A 25,914-nucleotide genomic window follows, 5' to 3' on the forward strand; every position below is an offset into this window, starting at 1 on the left:
GAGGGAACATCATGATTTGGACTTGCTTTGTTGCCTCAGGGCCTGGACTACTTGCCATAATCGAGGGTAAAATGAATTCCCAAGTTAATCAAAATATCCTACAGGATAATGTCAGGTTGGCTGTCCTCCAGCTGAAGCTTAGTGGGGGTTGAGTGATGCAGCAATGACCATAAGAATCATTATAAACCCAGCAGTCTTCAGAAAAAGAAAATGTGCCTTTTGGAGAGGCCCAGTCAGAGCCCAGACTTTAACCTGATAGAAATGCTGTGGAATGACCTCAAGAGAGTCGTTCACACCAGACATCCTACAAATGTGTTTGAGCTGAAGCAGTTTTGGAAAGAAGAACAGTCAAACATTTCTCCTGAATGTTGTGAAGGTCTCATCTGATCCGAGCTACCAAAAGCATTCGCTTAAAGTCATTGCTGCCAAAGGAGGTTCGACATCTATTAACTCAAAGGGTTCACTTACCCTTTCCTCCATCGCTGCACGTTTAATGGACGTGTTCAATAAAGACACAAGAAATTAGAATTGTTTGTGTTTTAACAACTTAAGCACATTGTGTTTGTCTACTGTTGAAGATCAGATCATAATATAGCAAATTACTCCAGAAAACCAGTTAATTTTAAGTGGTTCACATACTTTTGCATATATGCCAATCCAAAGACTAATAAGCAGGTGACATAGAAAGCTGCAAAGCTCAAATGGAGTAATTGGAGTAATTCTCAGCATACACATCCTTGGTTGTACAGCATGCATTTACATATTGGGCAAAACTTCAAAGATATGCTCACTTGTGGAAGAAATGTAGGACGAGGAGTTAGTCGGGGAGGAGGAATGAACTGGGGAACTTTGATAGTCTGAGAAGTCGTTGCCTGGACCTGCTGAAAATAAATAGATAAATAAAAAAATAACTTATAAATAGTGAAGCACTACTAGACTAAACAACATGACAAGAAAAACAGAAAACAGACTAATCACTCACCAAAGTAACAGCATTTTTTGCCAGTATCTGGAAAGTCTCTGTTCCCTGATTGGCGACTTTGTTAGTTGTCTGCAGGTTTATTGCAGTGCTTTGGGCATCTGCGCCGATAACTGCTTTCTGGCTGTTGATGGCAGTCACCATGGCGATGGTTGGCCGTTGCCCCAATAATGTAGTGGGCATAGATGCTGCTGCAGCTTTCAACACAAGAGGTAGAGTCTTTGCCGTGATCATAGAGGCTGTGGCCACAGTCTTCTGACACAAGAACACAAAGAATAAAGTCAAAAACTTTCACTACATCTGGGGTGCCATAAAACCAAAATAGCAAGATGATTTTCAAAATAAAAATGTATAACGGAACTAAGCTAAAATAATAATAAGGTCGTCTGTTTCTAACTGTGGATAGCAGAGATACTCTTACTGAATGTTCAATAACATTTCCCCACCAAGTTAAAGCAAGCCACATTTCTTAAACGGATTCTCAACTACACTGACCTAGGAGGATTCTTTACTGTCAAAGCGAATTAGAAAACAACATTTTGAAAGACTTTGTAGAAGTTTTGACTGTATAAATATTCACAGATTTGATGTGCAAAGTCTAGGGCCCTGTTCGCACAGGGTGAATACCATATTCCAGTGTAGAGCCATGTTCTCCCATATGGGGTGCACAGGCGTTCTGTGCACGCCCATGCGGGAAGCCTCATTAATTTGTATAGGGACACGGCCACTCCATGTCCCCAAAAGCACCCACACAGATTGGGACACAGTGGCTGTCTGAATGGAAATCTATGGGACTTCCTGCATGCGGATGGACAGAACACCTGTGTCTCACCGTGCGGGAAACCACGGCCCTGCTCCCCAAATCATAACTGACTGTGGGAACATCACACCATTCAACTTGGATTATATGCCTCTACTCTTTATCCAGACTGGGACCTTGATTTCCAAATGAAATGCAACATTTTCCACAGTCAATGATGATTTGGGGAGCCGTGTCATCTGCTGATGTTGGTCCACTGTGTTTTATCAAGTCCAAAGACCGCGCAGCCCTCTAGCAGGAAATTCTAGAGCACTTCACGCTTCCCTCTGCTGACCAACTATATGGAGATGCCGATTTCATTTTCCTGCAGGACTTGGCACCTGCCCACACTGCCAAACTGACCAATACCTGGTTTTATGGTCACTGTGCTTGATAATCTCCGATTATTACTATCACTGTGCTTGATTAGCCAGCAAACTCACCTGACCTAAACCCCATAGAGAATCTGTGGAGTATTGTCATGAGGAAGATGAGACACCAGACCCAACAAGGCAGACGAGCTGAAGGCCGCTATCAAAGCAATCTGGGCTTCCATAACACCTCAACAGTGCCACAGACTGATTGTCTCCATGCCATCCCGCATTAATGCAGTAATTCATGCAAAAGGAGCCCCGACCAAATATTGAGTGCATACTATACTGTACATGAACATACTTTTCAGTAAGCCAACTTTTCTGTATTAAAAATTCATTTTTTTATTGGGCTTATGTAATATTCTAATTTTCTGAGATACTATACTGAATTTGGGGTTTTCCAATAGCTGGAAGCCATAATCAACATTTAAAAAGAAAGAATGCTTGAAGTATATCACTCTGTGTGTAACGCATCTACATAACCTAATGAGTTACACTTTTTGAATTGAATTACTAAAATTCACTTTTTGATGATATTCTAATGTTATTTTAGGAGATGCACACACATACATATTTATAAAAAATATTAGCGAAAGCAGCAGAACAAGGGACATTACAGGCATAAGGATATGTTCCTTGTGCTGATACCTCTTCTATTTAGGTAAAATCCTCCTTGGACCATGCCCAACCCCCCCCCCCCCATCTTCTGGTGCAGCAAGGGTTAATCGAATAAAAGGGTCTGTCACAGGATCTCATCTAGTTTTTTTAACACCCGTCCCACCAGAAAATTACAGCAACAGGGGTGGGGGTGCATGGAGCGAGGAGAATTTCACCTAAGAGAATAGACATCAACACATGGGGCACATCCTGACAGAGTTAAAATCTACTTTAAAGTGGATTCTGACTATCTTAGCAACGTGATATCATCCCGCCAGCATCCATAGTTCCAGCCATTGTTGACAAGGAGAGAGTAAACCTACACCAGCCACAAAGAGTGAGGAATGAGCTGAAGTTTTTCTATAAACTTAATAAAAAAAATATATATATATGAAGTATTCAGAAAGTGACTTAAAAAAAAAAAAATAATAATAATAATAATGTACAGTTGTGCTCATAAGATTACATACCCTGGCAGAATTTATGATGATTGTTGTCATTTTTTCCAGAGAATATGAATAAACACAAACTTTTTTCACTCATGGTTAGTGTTTGGCTAAAGCCATTTATTATAAATAAACTGTGTTTTGTAAATCATAAATGGCAACAGAAACTACCCAAATGTCCCTGATCAAAAGTTTACATACCCCAGTTCTTAATACCATGTATTCTCCCCTTTAAATCGAGAAACAAAAGGAAGATCCCCTAGTGGACTTTAAAGGCACCAAAATATATGAACTCAAAAAGTAAGGTATAAATATAATTTATTGTGCGTATATCAAAAAGTTTGTCTCTCTTTCCTCAGGGGAAAAACGGACGGATCAGCCCGTGATCTACAAAACGTACATAAAACATTAGCATATGCAGATATAATGCGAAGTAAGTAAGGTTGGTAAGTACAACAAATTTAATCATTGCAATACTCACAACTTGGTACATGTTCTCCATATATAACCTTCCATACAACGTATTAAAAACAAAGAAATAAGCAATGTAGCACCCTGGAGTTGCTGGTGAATTCGGAAAATGGGTATAACTGTTCCATATACGATTCTATTTTAATGCATAAACAAACTTTTTGATATACGCACAATAAATTATATTTATACTTTACTTTTTGAGTTCATATATTTTGGTGCCTTTAAAGTCCACTAGGGGATCTCCCTTTTGTTTCTCGATTCATTAATTGGATGTGATACTATTTCTTAGAGACGACTACCGATCAATGACAGTCTTTTGTGGTATTTGTGGATGAGGCTCTTTATGTACTCAGATGGTAAAGCTGCCCATTCCTCTTGGCAAAAAGTTCCTGTAAATTCTTGGGCTGTCTTGCATGAACGGCACGTTTGAGATCTCCCCAGAGTGGCTCAATGATATTGAGGTCAGGAGACTGAGATGGCCAATCCAGAGCCTTCACATTATTCTTCTGTAGCCAATGACAGGTCAACTTGGCCTTGTGTTTTGGATGATTGTCATGTTGGAATGTCCAAGTACGTCCCATGCGCAGCTTCCTGGCTGATGAATGCAAATGTTCCTCCAATATTTTTTGATAACATACTGCATTCATCTTGCCATCAATTTTGACCAAATTTCCTGTGTCTTTGTAGCTCACATATCCCCAAAACATTAGCGATCCACCGCAGTTTTTCACAGAAGGAATGGTGTACCTTTCATCATAGGCCTTGTTGACTTCTCTCCAAATGTAGTGTTTATGGTTGTGGCCAAAAAGCTCGATTTTGGTCTCATCACTTCAAATGACTTTGTGCCAGAAGGTTTGAGGTGTGTCTCTGCCGTTTGGCGTATTGTAAACTTTGTGGCATTTGCGTAGTAATGGCTTTCTTCTGGCGACTCCACCATGCAGCCCATCTTTCTTCAAGTGGCTCCTTATTGTGCATCTTGAAACAGCCACACCACATGTTTTCAGAGAGTCCTGCATTTCATCTGAAGTTATTTGGGGGTTTTCTTTGCATCCCGAACAATTTTCCTAACCGTTGTGGCTGAGATTTTAGTTTATCTACCTGACCGTGGTTTGGTTTCAACAGAACCCCTAATTTTCCACTTCTTGATTAGAGTTTGACCACTGCTGATTGGCATTCTCAATTCCTTGGATATCTTTTTATATCCCTTTCCTGTTTTATTCAGTTCAACTACCTTTTCCCGCAGATCCTTTGACAATTTCTTTGCTTTTCCCATGACTCAGAATCCAGAAACGTCAGTGCAGCATTGGATGAAAGATGCAAGGGTCTGTCAGGAGTCCAGAAACTCATTGACCTTTTATACACACATACACCAATTACAAGCAAACAGATCACAGGTGAGGATGGTTACCTTTAAGAGCCATTCAAACCCTTTTGTGTCAACTTGTGTGCATTATCATGCCAAAATCACCAGGGTATGTAAACTTTTGATCAGGGTCATTTGGGTAGTTTCTGTTGTCATTATGATTTAAAAAGAGTAAACACAGTTGGTTAATAAATGGCTTCAGCCAAACACTAACCATGAGTGAAAGAAATGTTTTTGTGCCATCATTCATATTCTCTGAAATATGGCCAAAAAAAAAATCATAACTTCTGCCAGGGTATGTAAACTTATGAGCACAACTGTATACAGGGAGGACCAGAGCAAAAGGGGATCATAACAGGTGGGTTATTGTGATGCCATTTCTAGTTTAAGTTTTGTGTCACAGTAAAAATATTCTGTGCATAAATAGGTGGTGTAAATTCAAAAGAAAAATCCCCAATTAAATCTATTTGAATGTCAGCCTACAAAAGCCAAAAAAAGGAGCAAATGTTTAAAAAGGGAGTGTACCCTTATCTTAGCCACTATACTAATCATTTCTTGGGGGGGAAACAAAGAATCAAATTGGCTGCTATTTGCATCAAATTATTTTCCCTCCATTATCTTTTAAAAGTTTTTTTTTGTGGGAAAAGGATTTTGGAAATTATCTTTAAAAAAAAGGGGGGGGGGTTCAGAATAGCAAACAAAAAATAATATTTTTAGTAATATAGGGTATATTAAAAAAAAAACATTTACAGACACAGCAGACCACTGAAAACTTCCTCAGAGCACCCCTACTCTGTGATAGGAGTGTTGGCTTGGCGTATACTGTGATGACATAATATTCTTAATTCATTAGGGGGCCTAGATCTTAAAGTGCTGATGAAAAATAGCAAAGTAATTCCCTGCCAACAATCACAGATTATATATATATATATATATAAAAAATTTTATCACATGGTACTTGAAGTTCTAACTCCCACGCTGACTGTGGCTATTTCCAGAAACAAGTCTCATAAGTTACTGGATGTCCTCTCAGCCAACACCTTTTCTCACAGGCCTCTACAATCCATTCATGACAGGTTAGCAGACTTAATACAGAGGGAGGGGGGTATTAAATAGCTGAACATCTCAGCATTTACTAGTACAAATGCTATTTTTGTGTTACTGCATTTATCTTGCATTCTGAAAGGAAATGTTTGAGCTAAATCAGAGTCTTGACACTGAATTAGCAGAAAAAGTTAATTTATCCAGCAGGGGGTGCCAACACCTGTAAATACAAATAAATGCTCTGGAACCTCCAATTAAAGCTATAAAAAAATTGTGTCACATTTAGAAAGGCAACTTCTTATTTTCATTCAATATGTTTGTGTTTTACAATGCAGTTATCTAGCTAATTTTAAATCCCACCCAGATTCCAGCAGCATAACAGCTCAGTGTCTATTATTTTTGATTCATAAAGACCAGTGATTGCTATGCTCCCCCTTCCTCCTCCTCAGTGGCTGCGGGTGGTGTAAATGTCCCCCCACACTTCCCTTCATTTCCAACTACACCATGCCAGTTAAATGCCAATAAGTGCTTTACATAGAGGAAAATGACAGATGCAGTAATTTTGGTGTCTACTCTCTGTAGAACGCCCTTTTAGGCGCTTTAACTCTGGGACCCACGACTGATTTTTCCTAAGGCTGTGCAGACTGACCTGGCAGGGTTGGGAAAAGGCTATTAGCCATAATGTGCTTGTATGCACAGTATATTAGCTGGCAAGTGATGCGCTGCCATCTTCTCCATTTTTTTTTTTCGGGTTACAAACCTTTGCCCACTTGGTTGGCCATGCCACAATGATGTCATATTATCATGGCACAAAGTGGTGCTATAAATGTACACCGAGCTGCGCATGCAGTAATAGTGTCTCTTCGGTCATAAAATAACCCTACCGGTCAGCATATTTTTCAGGTTTAATTACACTTTAACAGTTCAAACTACACTTGTGGATGTTGTTGTTAGTGCAGAATTTAAGGTTGAACTCCAGCTTAGTAGGTGCCAAGTCCAACGAGGTGTCCGCCACCACTATTGATATACTCCCAGGGCACCCATGCTGGACCTTCCATTCCCAGCTTTAGCAGCTGCAGAGTTGTATAGAGCCAATCCTGCCTGCCCCTATTCTCTGCTTGCCCAATCATGGAGCACTCCATATTATGTAAACATGTTTACAAAATACAAATAGCTGGATTCAGATAGCTTTACGCCGACGTAACTCTGAATTTACGCCGTCCTAAATTTAAGCGTATTCTGGAAAACAGATACGCTTAAATTAGGCTAAGATACGAGCGGCGTAAGTCTCCTACGCCGTCGTATCTTAGGGTGCAATATTTACGCTGGCCGCTAGGTGGCGCTTCCGTTGAGTTCGGAGTAGAATATGCAAATGACTAGCTACGCCGATTCAGAAACGTACGTGCGCCCAGCGCATTTTTTACGTTGTTTACGTACGGCTTTTTCCGGCGTAAAGTTAGTCGAACAAATAGCTGGCCTAGTCAATGTTAAGTATGGCCGTCGTTCCCGCGTCGAAATTTTAAATTTTTACATAGTTTGCGTAAGGGGGCTGGACATAATTTACGTTCACGCCGAAACCAATACGTCCTTGCGGCGTACTTTGGAGCAATGCACACTGGGATATGTACACGGACGGCGCATGCGCCGTTCATAAAAAACATCAATCACGTCGGGTCACCAATCATTTACATAAAACACGCCCCCCTCATCCTCATTTGAATTAGGCGCGCTTACTCCGGCCCCATTTACGCTACGCCGCCGTAACTTAGGAGGCAAGTGCTTTGTGAATACAGCACTTGCCTCTCTGACTTACGGCGGCGTAGCGTAAATACGATACGCTACGCCGCCTGAAAGATGCGCCGCCCTACCTGAATCTAGCTAAAAGTCTTCTGTGAACAGACAGCGGAGGGGAGGGGCAGGCAGAGCAGCTGCTACATGAGAAAGTAGCAATGCTCCCATACAGCGCCAGGAATGTAGCAATAGTTTTGTAAAATTGTAAATAAAAGTAGTAAGTGTCCAAAGTGGCTTACACCTCATTGGACAACCTATTGTAAGGAAGTACATTTTTATTTCATTTTTTGAAATAACAGAAAAGCTTTTATTAGCCATTTTAAGCCTTAAAAAAGGCATAACGAGGGTAAACATTCTTGGCACATAAACACATTTGGTACCACCAGAAGAACTGTCCACCCACCACTACCGATCCGTATAAACCATTTATTGCATAATCTTCAAGAGCAGATAACACTTAGGTCACAAAGTAGCTGCCGTTGACGCGTTTCACTCGAACTTGTGCTTAATCACAACACCCATAAGCACACATTCATGTTAAATGGGTCAATGGCAGCTACTTTGTGTCCTCCTGAGTGTTATCTGCTCTTGAAGATTACACGGTAAAGGGTTTATACGGATCAGCAGTGGTGTGCGGACATTTCTTCTGGAGGTGCGGTGTTGAGCACCCATATGTGGATACCACAAAGCTGTCTAATTCTCGCCTGGAGCAATGTTTCTTATTGATATTTGGTACCTAACAAGATGTGCAATCAGCAGTACATCAACCAGTTCCAAGCACATTTTTAAAAGCTAGATAAATTCCTGGGAGTTCAACTTTAAACCCCGGTACTTTTTTTCCCATAAGCAGATTTCTTGAAATACAAGTAAATGACTGAAACATAAAACGGTTCTTTTTTCTTTTTATTGAGAAAGGGGCAGTGATGTATTGAAGAAACCAATAGTATCCTGGAGTGCTTATGTATGCACATGCAGCTCCTTCAGCTCCATGCATGAAAATCTCCACCATTATCAGCTATCTGTAAACCTCTGCTCTTGAAGAGGTTCCTGCATAACAATACATGTCATCCATCAGAAGACAACACATGGCTGCACTCTTTGCTGCCACAATGGTTCATCTAGGAACTTCTGTCCATGATACAAATAGAAACCTGCTGACCGCGGACTAGGGCTATACAATTCAGCAAATTTCTGTTTCTTCTACAAGACCTTTTTCATTTTGGGCCAAGACATGTTGATGCAACATTAAAAAACAAAACATTGATACTCTTGACAGTCTTCTGCACTCACCTGTGCACCACTCAGGCCTGGAAGAGGTGTTGCAGATGAGTGGGACACCTGCTGGGCATGGAGCTGTTGCAATTGTATCTGATGCTGCACTTGTGGTATTGGCGGTTTGCTTTCTAGATGGAGCAGAGGCTGGATAAGAAGTTTATTGTCTGGGAGTTCCTGTTTCACTATGAGATTCTTTCGAAGTTGTTCCACTACAAGTTTCTGCAAAACACAATACACATAAGATGACAGTCTGTCACACTCACCATCAGTCAATGTTATGTTCTGGGTTACAGCACATTCATGAACACTGGTATACATTACACATCTTCAGCAACAACAAACAACCTAAGACTCTATTGGTACTTGTGAGCATGTAATTCAGCTAGTGCATATTGGGAACCCAAAAGATCCACAGTACATGTTAAAAAGACCTTGTTGCCAAACTATTCATTGCAGCATTAATGTCCCCATAAGATGGAAGATGAACAAATGTTATTTACCTGTAAGTCTCCTGTGTCCAGGTATCCAAAAACCCTGAGACTGTTGCTGGGTGCAACCATTGTGGATGAGATATTAGCAGCCCCAGACGGTCACTGAAGTGACACTCCATAGGGGAGTGATGGGAAGGGTGGAGGCGCTGGACCAGCATAGAGAGAGATTAGACACTTGCTAAAGAGAAGACGGCTATACAAAGAGGGAGGGGGCAGTGCTAAGGAACCGACTCTTCCTGAAGTAGTCATATTTTCTAGCTACTTCAAAAGATACATTGCAAGGAATAAAAAAATAAAATAAATCACTTGTGGAAAAGAAAAAAACGAAGCATTTAAAATATTCGATTTTTCTATCTTCTACCTGCATTTTATAATTTTTTTTTCTTTTTTTTTGTGGCTAGTGGAGTGGAGAGAAAATGAGAACACCTGTCCATTTTTATTGCGATCTGTGCCCCCCGCCAATTAGGGAGATTCCCCCTCTCAATTTGTCCTTGTTTACCATTATTACCGTGTTTCCCCGAAAATAAGCCCGGGTCTTATATTAATTTTGGCAACAAAAGACACAGTAGGGCTTATTTTCGGGGTAGGTCTTACATGTAATGTGCCGTCCTCTCTCCCCCTCTCCCATCCTGCCTGACAAAAATCCCCACTGTGAACCGAATTAAAATGCTTGTACAATCCTATAATCCTCCCTATTACAGTAGCATATAATGTACAATGTGTGTGTTTCTGTAATATAATGGTGCCAAATACCTTCGTTATAACGCCGCTCTGTGCTTCTATGACTCGCCGGAGCTCTCTTCCCCACAATTATATTACAGAAACACACACATTGTACATTATATACTCCTGTAATAGAGTGGATTATAGGATTTTACAAGCATTCTAAACTAGGGCTTATTTTCGGGGTAGGGCTTATATTGCAGCCCTCCTGAAAAATAACGCTAGGTCTTATTTTTGGGGTAGGTCTTATTTTCAGGGAAACAGGGTATTAAAAGTGAAAAGTCAAAGAAAAGAAAATCCCAGTTGTCCCCAGAAAACTAATAGAGGGAAAACCTAATGAGGCACTAGTTCTGATGGCCTGGGGGTCTCCAGGGATTCCCTAAATTTGCAAGGATTTCCTCTCACTTCCTTATTTTAACCCCCTAAATGCTGAACTACCTCACGATTGCAGCGTGCCCCCTTTCAACTGGATAGATTGCATTTGGCAGCCAATGGTGCTCGCCATACAGGACAGGAGATAGAATTCCTCTTGTGGCCATGAAGCAAACCATCTCAGCCTTAGATTGCGTACTCACCCACCGCTGCATATCCAAAAGGGATGGGTTGGGTTTAGGAGCAGTAAAAATGCATGGTCCCCCCCCTCAACAGCCTAGTGTAAATGAACCCGAAGGCCTTATGCACACAGCAAACAGCTGCTGCCTTTGGCTTCAGGCATATTCTTCTGCAGTCAGTAAACTTCCCAGCATGTTTATCCTATGTGTCCATGTACACAGGCTTTTATCAGCGTTTTTGGTCGGGGGCGCTCTCTGGGTGGGTTTGAAGAGGAGTTTTTCAGCTGTAAAAATGCTCTTACTCTGAAAAACTTTGAGCCATAAGCTTTTGTGGGAGTATAGTTTTGCTTAAAGAAGAAAAAAAAAAAAAAGAAGCTAAAAGTGCCAATGCCAAAAATGCTGTAAAACGCATTTTGTTTTGTTTTTAATACACCATTTTACAGCTAAAGCTACTGGTGGTTTTATTATGTGGTCAGTGTGCATGAGGCCTTAAAGGATTTCCAGTAAGATTGGGAAATTACCTTGTTTCTTACCCCTCCGAGTTATCCCCTTACATCTATGGGTTTTCATGCGTTTGCCAGTTTTATTGCCACCAGCATATCTGTCTACTAGCAAAACCTAGCCTGGTGACATTCAGATACAGAAACTTCCTATCCCCACCATGAAAAGGGATATGAAAAGGTTTCTTTGCTGTAATACAACACATACTGCAGACTGGAGAAAAACCTGTGTAGAGTTAAAAACAGCAGAGACATGAACTTTCCAAATAATATTGTAGATGTAACAATTTTTTCAATATTTCATAATCCACAGATCTGGACCAGTCTTATCCAACATATCTCTGTCCATCTAATAGAATGATTGCAGAACTTCCAGGAGAATTAAAGAAGTCATCAAAAAACACATTTTCAGAGTTCAGTAAAAGACTGTGCAGATCGTCATCAAGCCTCTCCACACTGACAAAGACTCAGTGGCTGCAGCTGAGAGATACAGGAACACGCTAAAGATGAAGGGAAAAAAAAAAGGCAACAGCGATGGGGGAGGCCTGGCAATACAAGCAGGCTGTAGTGCCAGCCAGCTGTCATTTGCCAGACAGATCTTTGAATAGAAGGCTGCACAGGTACTAAAGAATGAACAAGAACATCCATTCTTTTAGCAAAAGTTTCCTGGTACATTAGAGACCCAATATCCTTAGTGAACTCCTGACGGACGGGCAAGCTTCAACAATACAAGTCCCCCTTTCAGCCTACAGAGGCTCAGCAGAAGGGAACAGTAGGAAGCAGGTTGCTATAAGAATGATAAAGCCAGATGGTTTTAACAAGAGGAGTCCAATCATGAATTGTGACGGCAGGAGTTAAAGTGAGTCGCATCACATTTTCTACCCCCCCCCCCCCCTCCTTTTCTCTGCCGCTTCAGAAATGAAACAAAACCTTCACAAAACAGAACAAATATGCAAGCAAATTTTCTTCGGGTAGCAGGATGAAAAACAAATCTCACATCTGAATGCATGCATCAGAGATAATGAATGCAAGTCAACTCGTAGTCTCCGGCTTGATATTTACAGAGGGTGGTCAGCTGGCTTTGCTTGCCTGCAGCCCTGTGTGGAACGAACTGAAAGATCTGATCCTGTGATTTTTTTTTTTTTCCTTGCAACGTTAACAATTTATGAAAAGAGGATAGAACAGGCGCTGAGGGCTGAGAGGCATTAAGTGGGTGATGTTAGTGTGAAGCACAAAATTAGCCCAAAGTTTCACATTCGTTAACGGTGTAACAAGTTCTAAGGGGGGTGTGTGTGTGTGTGTATTGTAAGGGGTTAGCTCGGTAGCGGGGGTGTGTGACCCCCTGGATGGGTTCACTACACACCGATTTATACAGAGAAACAGCCGAAGATGGATGAAAACAAAGATTTGGGTTTATTCTTCCATCTTGCTGGAAACAAGTGCAAGCATCCAAACAGCATAAACAAAATCAAACATAAAATAAACCCTGGCCACTTGGGGGGTCTACCTTCACCACACAGGAACCTATCTATGGAGTCTGGCACAGCCTACTGCTGATCAGACACTGCTGGTCCTACAGCAGAAAAACAAATAGTCTTTTTGATTTTTATCACACAGAAAAATCAACAGCACCTCACCTCTTCAGAAGTATTGGGCTCACTGCTCTCCTTTACTCAAAAAGCCTCAGGATGCAGCAATCAGTAGTAATCCTCTGGATTACTTATAGAGGCCTTAATTGCCTCATTCTGAACAGCTGAAGTTTTCCAACGCCCTTAAATCTTTCTGGCTGCTTCTGCAGCCGAAACCTGATATTAATTGGTGTATTGTCTAAACAAGGCAGAAATGCATCTCCCATCTGTGACAACACCCACAGATTTACCTGACTTCCTGTCACAGTATTTACACACAAGAAGGGCTGTACATGTATTAAAGATGATAGGCCACTCTAGTGACAATTCTGTATTACAGCAGAAAAAGCAAAAAAAAAACCTTCCACGGATGTACATCATTTATAACTATGGAGGGGTATTCTGGTATTATTGTTTTTATTAAATTGGCATGTTTACGTTGTTCAAGCTTTTATGTGTGTATATATATATATATATATATATATATATATATATATATATATATATATATATATATAGCTTTATTAACATTGAGGTCATGCACATATTATGTTTGGGAGGCGTGTACAGCCACGCATGGACATGAACAGGTGTGTAGGCGGCTGTAAGTAGGTATGTACCACTACTTGCATTAAGTGGCTGCTGTATGAAGCACCAGAGGCTTCCAGGCATCAAAACACACAAGAGTTTTTTCACAAGTCCATTTACACCCACCTGTCCATAGGGATGAATGGGCCTTTCAATAAGATCTGCCTGAAAAACTGACAGGCGGACCTGATCAGAATGCAGGTCTGAAAGGGGCCCAAGAAAGCTGAACATTCTGTAAACATATCAAAATCTCACTGCCTCTGAAAGACAAACTTGTTTGAAATGTGCTACATTTTGAAGATCAGACATTTCCCTCTGCCTTTGAGGACATACTACAAGAAGGACTGATTAAAGTCCAATTCTAGCTACTCGCATACCCCAATGCCTCCTCACTTTCAAACCGCCCTCCTTACCACACTTGTAGTTCATTGATTACATCCTCAAGCCCCATAACTGAAGGTCCATAGGGCATTACCAGCCTGGAGGAGCCTGTGCATTGCACCTACAATCCAAGGATCACGATTAAAGCGGTCCTCCACCCTAAAGTGGAGTCCCGCTGATCGGAACCCTCCCCCCCTCCGGTGTCACATTTGACACCTTTCAGGGGGGAGGGGGGTGCAGACACCTGTCTAAAGACAGGTATTTGCACCCACTTCCGGCCACACGCTACGGGCGAAAGACGGGCATTCCGTCACATCCCGTCTGTCGCCCGTTGTGTGCTGGGAACACTCGGCTCCCAGCACACAGCGTGTGAGCCAATCGGCGGGCGCAGCGCGACTCGCGCATGCGCCGTAGGGAACCGGGCAGTGAAGCCGCAGCGCTTCACTTCCTGGTTCCCTCACCGTGGATGGAGGGGGGAGCAGCAGGGTGACGAGCGATCGGCTCATCCTCTGCTGCGATCACCGCTGGACTCCAGGACAGGTAAGTGTCCTTATATTAAAAGTCAGCAGCTGCAGTATTTGTAGCTGCTAGCTTTTAATATATTGTTTTAGTGGCACATCCGCTTTAAAAAGCTTTGCAGGTTCCAATGCAAAACGTTAAACGGGTTGTAAAGCTTCGTGTTTTTACATCCTATGCATTAACCACTTCAGCCCCCGACCATATTGCTGGTCATAGACCAGAGCACTTTTTGCGATTCGGCACTGCATCGCTTTAACTGACAATTGCGCGGTTGTGCAATGTGGCTCCCAAACAAAATTGGCGTCCTTTTTTTCCCCCACAAATAGAGCTTTCTTTTGGTGGTATTTGATTACCTCTGCGGTTTTTAGTTTTTGCGCTATGAACAAAAATAGAGCGATAATTTTGAAAAAAAATGAATATTTTTTACTTTTTACCATAATAAATATCCCAAAAATATATAAAAAAAAGTTTTTTTCCCCTCAGTTTAGGACGATACGTATTCTTCTACATATTTTTCGTTAAAAAAAGCAATAAGCATTTATTTATTGGTTTGCACAAAAGTTATAGTGTTTACAAAATAGGGGGTAGTTTTATGGCATTTTTTTCGGTACTCTGACATTATGGCGGGCACTTTTGACACATTGTTTGGGACCACTGGCATTTTTATAGCGATCAGTGCTATAAAAATGCATTGATTACTATAAAAATGCCACTGGCAGGGAAGGGCTTAATACTCGGGGGCGGGGAAGGGGTTAAGTACTGTATGTTCCCTGGGTGTGTTCTAACTGTAGGGGGGGTGGCCTCACCAGGGGAAATGACTGATCGCTGTTCATACATTGTATGAACAGACAGACGGTCAGGCATTTCTCCCCTGACAGGACCAGGACCAGGTTCTCGCTCTGCAACGAGCGATCGCGGGTGCCCGGCGGTGATCGCGACCGCCGGAGTCAGGAGCGAGTGGGGGGCCACGAAACTCAATGGGCGCGATCCGTGATGCTTTCCCCCACCTTGAGGCGGCTCTTCATTGGAGATTGATATCAGCAAAGCCATTGGCTCCCGCTGCTGTCAATCAAATCAATAACGCAGCGTGCCGAGGGGCGGGCCGAGTGATACACTTGGCGGCTATGGCCGCCACTATCATGCGGGAGCGCCCCCGCAAGCTAACCCCCTTGGGAGAAGAAAGGGGTTAGCTCTTGCAGGGAGGAGTCGAGACAGCCGCCTAGGACGCCGAGCCGCAGAAGACGACGATTGGGGCCACGCTGTGCAAAGCGAACTGCACAGTGGAGGCAAGTATGGTATGTTTGTTATTTATTTTATTACTTTTTTTTAACCCACAATACACTTTTTTTTCTTTTATCAATGTGGGGGACCTATATAACATTTTGTACAAAATGTGGAATGCTCATAGTCCCCCTAAAAACGGTTGTTCATTGTTGATCATGCCAGTATAGCCATTATTTTTCCCTGCTTTCAGTAATGCTGTTAGTTCTGCAGTGAAATTACTGCAGATTTGTAACCCTGGAGACAAGGGAGGACATGTAGTCCTAACTGAACTTCAAGTAAGTGGTAAACAAGTTAGGCCCCTTTCACACTGGTGGACCGATTGGTTCTGCCTGAAAAGTTGACAGGCAGACCTAATCGGACCATCCAGTTTCCTCTATGGAGTGGTGGGAGTCAACAGACATGTGTCCGCCGACATTCGATCCTCAAAAAGACAGATGGGGATCCTCTCCTCATCCATCTGGCAGATCGGATTGTATGGCAGTCAGGTGTAAACAGACAGGCTGTCCATGTTTACATCTGCCTGTCCATAGAGGAGAGAGGACTGTGTCTGTTCTACATAAGCCAGTGGTTCTCAAATCCTGTCCTCTGGATCCACTAACAGGCCAGGTTTGCAAGATAACTGAAATACATCACAGGTGATATCATTTGCTGCTCAGTGATTGCAGTATTCTAGTCTGCAAGGTAATACTTAAATTCTGGCCTGTTAGGCTCCATTCACACCTAGGCGTTTTTACGCCTGAAGCACTACGCTCACAAACGCCAGAGGGATGAAATAACATTATTTGCTATGGTGACTGTTCACACCTGAACGCCGAACGCCCAAACGCCCAAACGCCTGTCGCGCGAAGCTCAAACAAGTCCCGGACCTTTTTTTGTCGCGCGTATCATGCGGTTTGGGCGTATTTAAGCGTTTCCATTTCCCATAGAAAGTAATGGAAACGCTTGATTCAAGCGACTTGCGCGACAACGGGCGTTTGCTACGGGCGTTTCGTCACTTTAATCAATAGAACTTGTCGCCCATGCAGAAGATTAAAAAAATCTACCAACATAGCAACAAGTGATGAAAAGATGATAATTTTTCCTATTGGCTAAAATAAAAAACGTCGAAGTACAAAAACGTCGGACAACGCTGTATGCAAACGCGCAAATAAGCATGAATACGCGCGAGTTGAGAACCACTGCCATGAGCGGAGCAGACACGGACTAGCCATCCGCTGGGGATCAGCAGACAGATTCCCAGGTGAGCAGGACGACTCCAATGGAGCCCAGCCTGTGTGGAAGGGGCCTTAAAACCCAAACTCCAGCTAATACCCTTTTAAGCAGTTGTAGCAACTGTTTTCTTCTTATGGAAAAAGGTTCAAACCATATTCATAAATAATTACTGTTGCAAGCATCTGGCAGTGATATCCTTCCCGATTCAAAGTGGATGTAAACCCGATTTATGAAATTTGAGCTGGGCACATATATCTGCAGTGTTTTGTTATCTCTCTTCAAATAGCTAAGTCCCATAGCTCTCTCCTGAAGCGTTCCTCCGTTATCAGCCTGATAAATCATGACAAGTTCTTTGACACATCAGATAAAACGCAGCCTGACATTTCTTATAGGGGAGGTTGCTAAAATAGATTAGCAGGGAGCTGGCCCTGTTAAAAAAAAAAAACACCTCGGAGAGTCTCTGCCTATGATGAGAGGGTGTGTGCGACTTTTCTCCAAGCAATTTTAGCTATCTTGTCTGTATACCCAGATATCATACTCTGTGTTACAGGAAGAGAAAATCTCCTAACACGATCTGAACTTTCTGAACAGTATATAAAATGTGAAGACAGCAGATATACATGTAAAACATATGTAGGGAGATTTGACTCATCCCTGTGTATCACGAGGCTGTTCACTTCACTGGGTGTATGGAGGGTTTACATCTACTTTAAATCGCTAGATTCAGGTAGGGCGGCGCATCTTTCAGGCGGCGTAGCATATCGTATTTACGATATGCCGCCGTAAGTCAGAGAGGCAAGTGCTGTATTCACAAAGCACTTGCCTCTTAAGTTACGGCGGCGTATCGTAAATGGGGCCGGCGTAAGCGCGCCTAATTAAAATGAGGATGAGGGGGACGCGTTTTATGTAAATGATTGGTGACCCGACGTGATTGACGTTTTCAACGAACGGCGCATGCGCCGTCCGTGTACATATCCCAGTGTGCATTGCTCCAAAGTACGCCGCAAGGACGTATTGGTTTCGACGTGAATGTAAATTACGTCCAGCCCCATTCACGGACGACTTACGCAAACGACGTAAAAATTTCAAATTTCGACGCGGGAACGACGGCCATACCTAACATTGACTAGGCCAGCTATTTGTTTAACTAACTTGACGCTGGAAAAAGACGTACGTAAACAACGTAAAAAAATGCGCCGGGCACACGTACGTTTCTGAATCGGCGTATCTAGTCATTTGCATATTCTACACCGAACTCAACGGAATCGCCACCTAGCGCCCAGCGTAAATATTGCACCCCAAGGTACGATGGCGTAGGAGACTTACGCCGCTCGTATCTTAGCCTAATTTAAGCGTATCTGGTTTCCAGAATACGCTTAAAGCGGATGTGCCATGGGAAAAAAATATTAAAAGCCAGCAGGTACAAATACTGCAGCTGCTGACTTTTAATATTAGGACACTTACCTGTCCTGGAGTCCAGCGCCGATCGCAGCAGAGGACGAGCGATTGCTCGTCTCTCTGCTGCTCCCCCCGCCATCCACGCTGAAAGAACCAGGAAGTGAAGCGCTGCGGCTTCACTGCCTGGTTCCCTACGGCGCATGCGCGAGTCGCGCCGCGCCTGCCGATTGGCTCCCGCTGTGTGCTGGGAGCCGAGTGTTCCGATCAGCGGGACTCCACTTTAGGGTGGAGAACCGCTTTAAATTTAGGACGGCGTAGATTCAGAGTTACGTCGTCGTATCTACTGATACGCCGGCGTAAAGCTATCTGAATCCAGCTGTAAGTGTCAATTTTGCTGAAAAGCTTGGATTTAATGTAAATGTGGAAGAAAAAAAAAAAAAAAAAAAAAAAACATATATTTTTTTTTAAAACTGCTATACTGAATACAATTTTTTCCATTATCAGAATTCAGTGCATTTGTTATTGAAGTGGGCCTTTGAGAATGAAAGAATTCACTCATTAGGGTCAGAGACGCATTTTAGAAGTAGATTGTTGCACATATGCTTAACTCTATACAAAAAAGGGAAGCACTTTCCACTCACATCGCAGGTATAAGAAGCGGAGCGGTTTAACGATTCATCTTCCTTTATAATTATGCTCCATTAACCTTCCATAGGAGAAGCTCCCCTGCATTTGTACAACAGCAGCACCAACTGGCTACATTTGATAAGGCCTTTTGGAGTCTGAAAATCCGACGCAGATGACAACAGGGACGTTTTAATAGTGCAGACTTAAGCAAAACCTCAATACAGCTCTGTTACTCGCAGCAGACGCGCTCAGCTCAATTATACATGAACGGAAGGAGGAAAGAGAATACATGAAGTGCACAATCAGGAGGATAAATGACTTGGGCATTACTCTGGCAGCAAGTGATTCAGTGCATTACACATCACATTTAATACACTTTGCCTCTTCATTACAGCCATGCCTCCAGTGAAAGGCAGTTTTATCGGTGATGGACAACGGTGTGACAAAACAATTAAATGATAGGAAGTCACACACACAACGTGGCCTTATTTGGAAGTCGGATTATCTGACAGTCTTCATTTTTGCCGTTTCAACTGCAAGGGAGAAGCTGTAACAAAGCAAGCCTCCCTCGCAGCCTTGAAGAAGGACCCGGCAAGGTTTCCTCTGTGCACTGCAGTCCTATTTAATCCGGTTTGTAAATAAAAGTGCATTCCTTGGGCTAGGTTCACATCACGATTTTTACATCCGATATTCGGACCGTTAAATCGGATGGAATCGTATATGACAAAATCGTATGTAATCATATGTCAAATTGTATTTTTTAAATCGGATTCATAAATCGCACAGCTAAATTTTCCATCCGATTTCCACTAAAAAATCAGATCCCGATTTCTGGGAAAAAGAAGATTCTTGAAGTTTCTAGCTCGTTCCAGTGTCTAGTGCGCATGCGTAATAAAAAATCGGGTACGATTTATCGGATAAAAACGCACAGTCATCCGATTTATTACGATTTAGATTGACCACAATATAAAAAAAAATCGGACACGATTTTAATACGATTTCAAATCAGGACCAAAAATCGTGGTCAAACACGATTTTTGATGCGATTTTAAATCGGATCAAATCTGATGCGCATCAAATCGGATGCACTTGGGGACCTACATTAATGAATGGAAGTGAATGGATACGTTTTGCCATACAGATTTGTACGATTTCAAACCTAAGAATCGTGAGAACAAGTAGGATGATAAAATCGTGGTGTGAATGCACCCTAAGCTAAATACACAGCAAATGTAACCCATGCAGTGTGCAAGTTTGGGTGAGGAGGCCATTTTTGTAGTTTCTGGAGTTAGGCCTAATGACGTGTACACACACGATCGTTTTTTCCGATGAAAAAAGTCAGATGGACCTTTTTCAAATCGGAAAAACGATCGTGTGTGGGCCCCATCAAACATCTTTCCATCAGTGCAAAAAAATAGAACATGCTTTAAATTTTTCCGAAGAAAAAAAAAAAAAACCTATAGGAAATTTCAATCGTCTGTGTGGAACTCCATCGGAGAAAAATCCACGCATGTTCAGAATCAAGTCGACGCATTGAACTTTATTTTTCTCGGCTCGTAGTAGTGTTTTACGTCACCGCGTTTTGGACGGTCGGAATTTAGTCGGATAGTGTGTAGGCAAGACTGATGAAAGTCAGCTTCATCGGAATTCTGACGGAAATTTCCATCGGATTTTATTCCATCAGAAATCCGATCGTGTGTATGCGGCATTAGAGTGTTTTCTAAAGACAACATTTTTTTCCTTCACTTTGCATAAAGGTATGGAAGAGTTTGAGCCTCCATCAGAATTTTCTTTGTGTCCTCATTGGGTAGATCGCCACTCAGTTTGTCCAAAAGACCATTTTTAATAGGAATAAAATTAAAGGAAAAAAAAAAATCTACACTTTTGAGTGGTCGTCAAAACAGGGTGAAGTGTAGACCTTCTAATGGGGAAACCTGTTCTGATGACAAGATTCCCTTCACTTTGGAGAGATCACTTCCAGCTTCCTTAGGCCCCTTTCACACTGGGGCGGGAGTCACGGTGGCGGTATAGCGCCGCTAAAAATAGCGGCGCTATACCATCGGATTTGCCACAGGATTTGCTCGATAGCGGTGCGGTATTAACCCCCGCTAGCGGCCGATAAAGGGTTAATACCGCCCGCAATGCGCCTCTGCAGAGGCGCATTGAGGGCGGTATTGCCGCGGTTTCCCATTGTTTTAAAATTGGAAGGAGCGGTGAAGGAGCGGTATACACACCGCTCCTCTCACCGCTCCAAAGATGCTGCTAGCAGGAGATTATTTTCTCTCCTGCCAGCGCATCTACTCAATTGGGCCAACTTTAATGGTGTCCTTTTTTTTTTTAATTAAAAAAAAGTGTATTTTTTCCCAAAAAAGTGTGCTTGTAAGAACACTGCGCAAATACGGTGTGACAAAGTATTGCAATGACCACCATTTTATTCTCTAGGGTGCTAGAATAATAAATGTATATAATGTTTGGGGATTCTAATTAAAGGGAAGTAGATGGCAGTGAAAACACAGGGGAAGCTCCATTAGCATTGCTGGTTGTCTTGTCATACCAACCGCCACCATAAGATAGCGCCAGATCTCAAATTCATTTCTCTCCACAAAATATTCATCTCTAATCTTGGGTATGCCCCCTTATTTTGGCATACCGTCCATCAGATCAGGGCACACTTCAGGTCTATTTTATGTGGTAAGTCTTATGCCAAGTCTATCCATCTTGTTTATATCCGTATTGGACATAGGGCTTTGGCGCTATATATATATATATATATATATATATATATATATATATATATATATATATATAATACTCAGAAAATCACAGATTTAGAACGACAAACTTTTCTTGCTATGGTTGAAAGGGTCACCCCTTTGGCCTTTATCTGGACAACCTGCTGCCGGAGGGTTTCAGTCACTTTAGAATGGCTCACCATCTTACAAATGCAGCGAAAACTGGAAAGTTAGGCTGCCAGTTAAAGAGGGTAAGAATAATTAACCAGTTCCCGACCCCCGCATGTACATATACGTCCACAATATGGCACGTACAGGCACATGGGCGTACACGTACGTCCTCGCCTATTAGCGGGTGGGGGGTCCGATCGGGACCCCCCCCCCCCCCGCTACATGCGGAGGTCGGGTCCGCTCGGGGAGCGATCCGGGACGACGGCGCGGCTATTTGTTTATAGCCGCTCCGTCGCGATCGCTCCCCGGAGCTGAAGAACGGGGAGAGCCGTGTGTAAACACGGCTTCCCCGTCCTTCACTATGGCGGCGCATCGATCGCGTCATTCCCTTTATAGGGAAGACACGATCGATGACGTCATTCCTACAGCCACACCCCCAAACAGTTGTAAACACATACTAGGTGCACCCTAACTCCTACAGCGCCACCTGTGGTTAACTCCCAAACTGCAACTGTCATTTTCACAATAAAGAATGCAATTTAAATGCATTTTTTGCTGTGAAAATGACAATGGTCCCAAAAATGTGTCAAAATTGTCCGAAGTGTCCGCCATAATGTCGCAGTCACGAAAAAAATTGCTGATCGCCGCCATTAGTAGTAAAAAATAAAAAAAAAAAAAAAATGCAATAAAACTATCCCCTATTTTGTAAACACTATAAATTTTGCGCAAACCAATCGATAAACGCTTATTGCGATTTTTTTTACTAAAAATAGGTAGAAGAATACGTATCGGCCTAAACTGAGGAAAAAAAATGTTTTTATATATGTTTTTGGGGGATATTTATTACAGCAAAAAGTAAAAAATATTGCTTTTTTTTTAAATTGTCGCACGACCGCGCAATTGTCTGTTAAAGCGACGCAGTCCCGAACTGTAAAAACACCTTGGGTCTTTAGGCTGCATATTGGTCCGGGGCTTAAGTGGTTAAAGAAATTAGCACAAGGTGCCAGATTAACACCAATATCTGGTATGTATCTGAAAGTGTTCTCTAATTTTGATCAATGTTCTTTTTTAAATCTCATTGAAGTTTTTTTATTCAGTGCTTCAAAATATATGTAACTGAGCAGTGACCTTGAAATTTAGGAAGTTGTAGGTTTCTCTCTAATGTTGATCTCCAGTGTGTGTGTGTGTATAATATATATATATATATATATATATATATATATATATATATATATATATATATATATATATATATATATATATATATATATATATATATATATATATATATATATATATATATACACACACACACACATACACATACACACACACAATTACTGATCAAAATTTTTCTGTTCGATTAATCGTTTTTTTTTTTTAAATCGATTAATCGACTTATTTCGATTAATTATAAGGCACATACAGATCCAACTACTTTAGCTGAACTCCTTGCAGGCCGATTCCCAGTGCAGCTACCAACCACTGGAAAAATGGATAGCAGGATACAAAAAACACACAAAGGCAGCTCTCGATGGGAATAGCATTAAAACTTTTATAGTCTTCAAGTAGGTAACCAAATAAATATTGCACTGGAGATAAAATCAATGTAGCTACATAAACTGTAAAAATGGTGCGAGTAATACCAAACGGTACCAAAAGCAGTCATAAAAACATGCAGCTAAGTATGATACTGGTATAAAAATGTGTACAACGATACCACTGCTGAATCCAGATGAGGAGGGGTTAACATCAGTCCGTCGGCATGTAGATGTCCCATGAAGGGAACTATCACAACTCCCAGTGGATGGCTGTAGAATCCCAGGTTGATAGAGGGAAGTGATAGAGGGAAGTGTAACAGCCCTTGCGTGTGGCAGATAGTAAGATCCCGCCGGCATGCAGATATGAAGGCACAGCAAAGGAGCCCTTCAGATGGACACGGCAAGCCCCGCCGGTGTCCGTGACGTCACCGGATCTCCGACGGAACTCTCTGAAGGCCCAAAAGCCGGCGGAGAGGTGAGTACCAATCAAAAGAATTTTAAATCGATCAAAAATATTTTGATTGATCAAAAAAATTAAAGATTAATCAATTAAAAGTTAATTTGCACAGCCCTAATTATATATATATATATATATATATATATATATATATATATATATATATATATATATATATATATATATATATATATATATATATATATATATATATATATATATATATATACATATACACACACACACACACATACATATATACACACACACACACATATACACACACACCTATACTCCCATTTTCAGTCTAACCAATACTCAAACATACAATACCATCTTCCAGGCTTGAAACCCTGAGGATAACCTTCCAAAGAAAGACACTAGCGGCCTGTCACTCAGGCTTCAAGCATGATTTTTACCACCCTTCTTGTTCACCACGGACAGCATATTGGAATAGGAAGAGTATGTCAACCTCTGGTTTCTATGGAAACACAGATGGGTCACTTGACAAAGACACTTATCAATGGCAAAAGGCCAAGGATCAATTTGGAAGCTACAAAAGCAGGCATAATAGTGCCCAATATATATTAAAATCAGACCTAAACCCTATGCTAAAAATTACCCCACCTCCTTAGAGCTGGGGGGAGGGGAAGAAAAGCCAACACAAGTCATTGTATATGCACTCATCCTATTATCTCAGCATACATTGTCACATAGGAATGTTCCATTCAAAAACAATCTTTCATTGGAGTGGAATAATTTTTCAGCATGAAATGAACACGTAACTATGGAACACTGTCATGTTTCTCTTAAATCTTGAGTCATTCTTTTATGTCAGTCTGGAGTGGTTTATTTTTCGGTTCCCAACAAGACAACCTCATAGAAAGTCACTGATGTCAGCCTGGAAATAAAATTCTGATGTGTGAGGTAGTGCTGGGACACTAGAAGTGAGAATTGATTTGAATGTATTTATAGCAGAGTGCTTTTTCCTTCATGGAAGCGGATTCACAGTGAATGTATAGTGAACGTCAGCCGTGTTCTGACTCACTCAGAGGATCAACTCCTGGAAGTCTGTTGAGGAGCACACTAAAAGTCTTATTAAAAAACATTTATTGGTTAAGAGCACCAGACAAAGCCAACATGTTTCAGGGGTGAAGGCCCCCCTTCTCCGGGGCTTGAGCAATTATGCTAATAGAATCATGATAAAGTGCATTAGAGGCCCTAAATTGAGGCCCGATGGAGGCCAGCATCTTCCTAAGCCAGCCATTCTGTGCATCATCCATTGCCTAAGGTCTGAAAGGAGGGGTGCTTTTCCCCGAAAACACTTTAGACAGGGGGGGGGGGGAGACCGTTTCCCCTAAACACATTGGGCCAGATTCTTGTAGATCGCTGCATCTTTGCGGCGGCGTAACGTATCTCATTTACGTTACGCCGCCGCAAGTTTTACGGGCAAGTGCTTGATTCACAAAGCACTTGCCTGTAAAGTTGCGGTGGCGTAGCGTAAATCCTCCGGCGCAAGCCCGCCTAATTCAAATGATCCGGGTAGGGGGCGTGGATCATTTAAATTAGGCGCGTTATCGCGCCGAACGAACTGCGCATGCGCCGTCCCTAAAATTTCCCGACGTGCATTGCGCTAAATGACGTCGCAAGGACGTTATTGGTTTTGACGTTAACGGAAACTGCGTCCAGCGCCTTTCACGGACGACTTACGCAAACAACGTAAATTTTCAAATTTCAACGCTGGAACGACGGCCATACTTAACATTGACTGCGCCTCATATACCCAGGGGCAACTTTACGCGTCGCAAATCTTACGTAAACGTCGTAACTTCACTGCGTCGGTCGGGCAAACGACTTGGGCGACACCTAGCGGCGAGAAAAAAAATTGCATTTAAGATCCGATAGTGTA

General features: G+C 42.1%; 1 protein-coding gene across 5 annotated transcripts in view; it reads right to left on the reverse strand.

Annotated features, from left to right (window-relative positions):
• The window catches only part of PHF21A (PHD finger protein 21A), a 154,563-nt gene that overhangs the window by 37,220 nt on the left and 91,429 nt on the right, over nt 1-25,914 (reverse strand). For 3 of the 5 annotated variants that reach the window (XM_040328173.1, XM_040328176.1, XM_040328177.1), the window contains exons 5-7: nt 9,218-9,421; nt 983-1,234; nt 792-881 (exon numbers count right to left, since the gene is read on the reverse strand). In XM_040328173.1, coding sequence (XP_040184107.1) covers nt 792-881; nt 983-1,234; nt 9,218-9,421 — 546 coding nt within the window. The remainder of the gene's footprint in view (nt 1-791; nt 882-982; nt 1,235-9,217; nt 9,422-25,914) is intronic. The other 2 variants (XM_040328175.1, XM_040328174.1) reach the window with 2 other exon arrangements.

The sequence above is a fragment of the Rana temporaria genome, chromosome 11 (assembly GCF_905171775.1).
Source record: "Rana temporaria chromosome 11, aRanTem1.1, whole genome shotgun sequence".
NCBI lineage: Eukaryota > Metazoa > Chordata > Amphibia > Anura > Ranidae > Rana > Rana temporaria.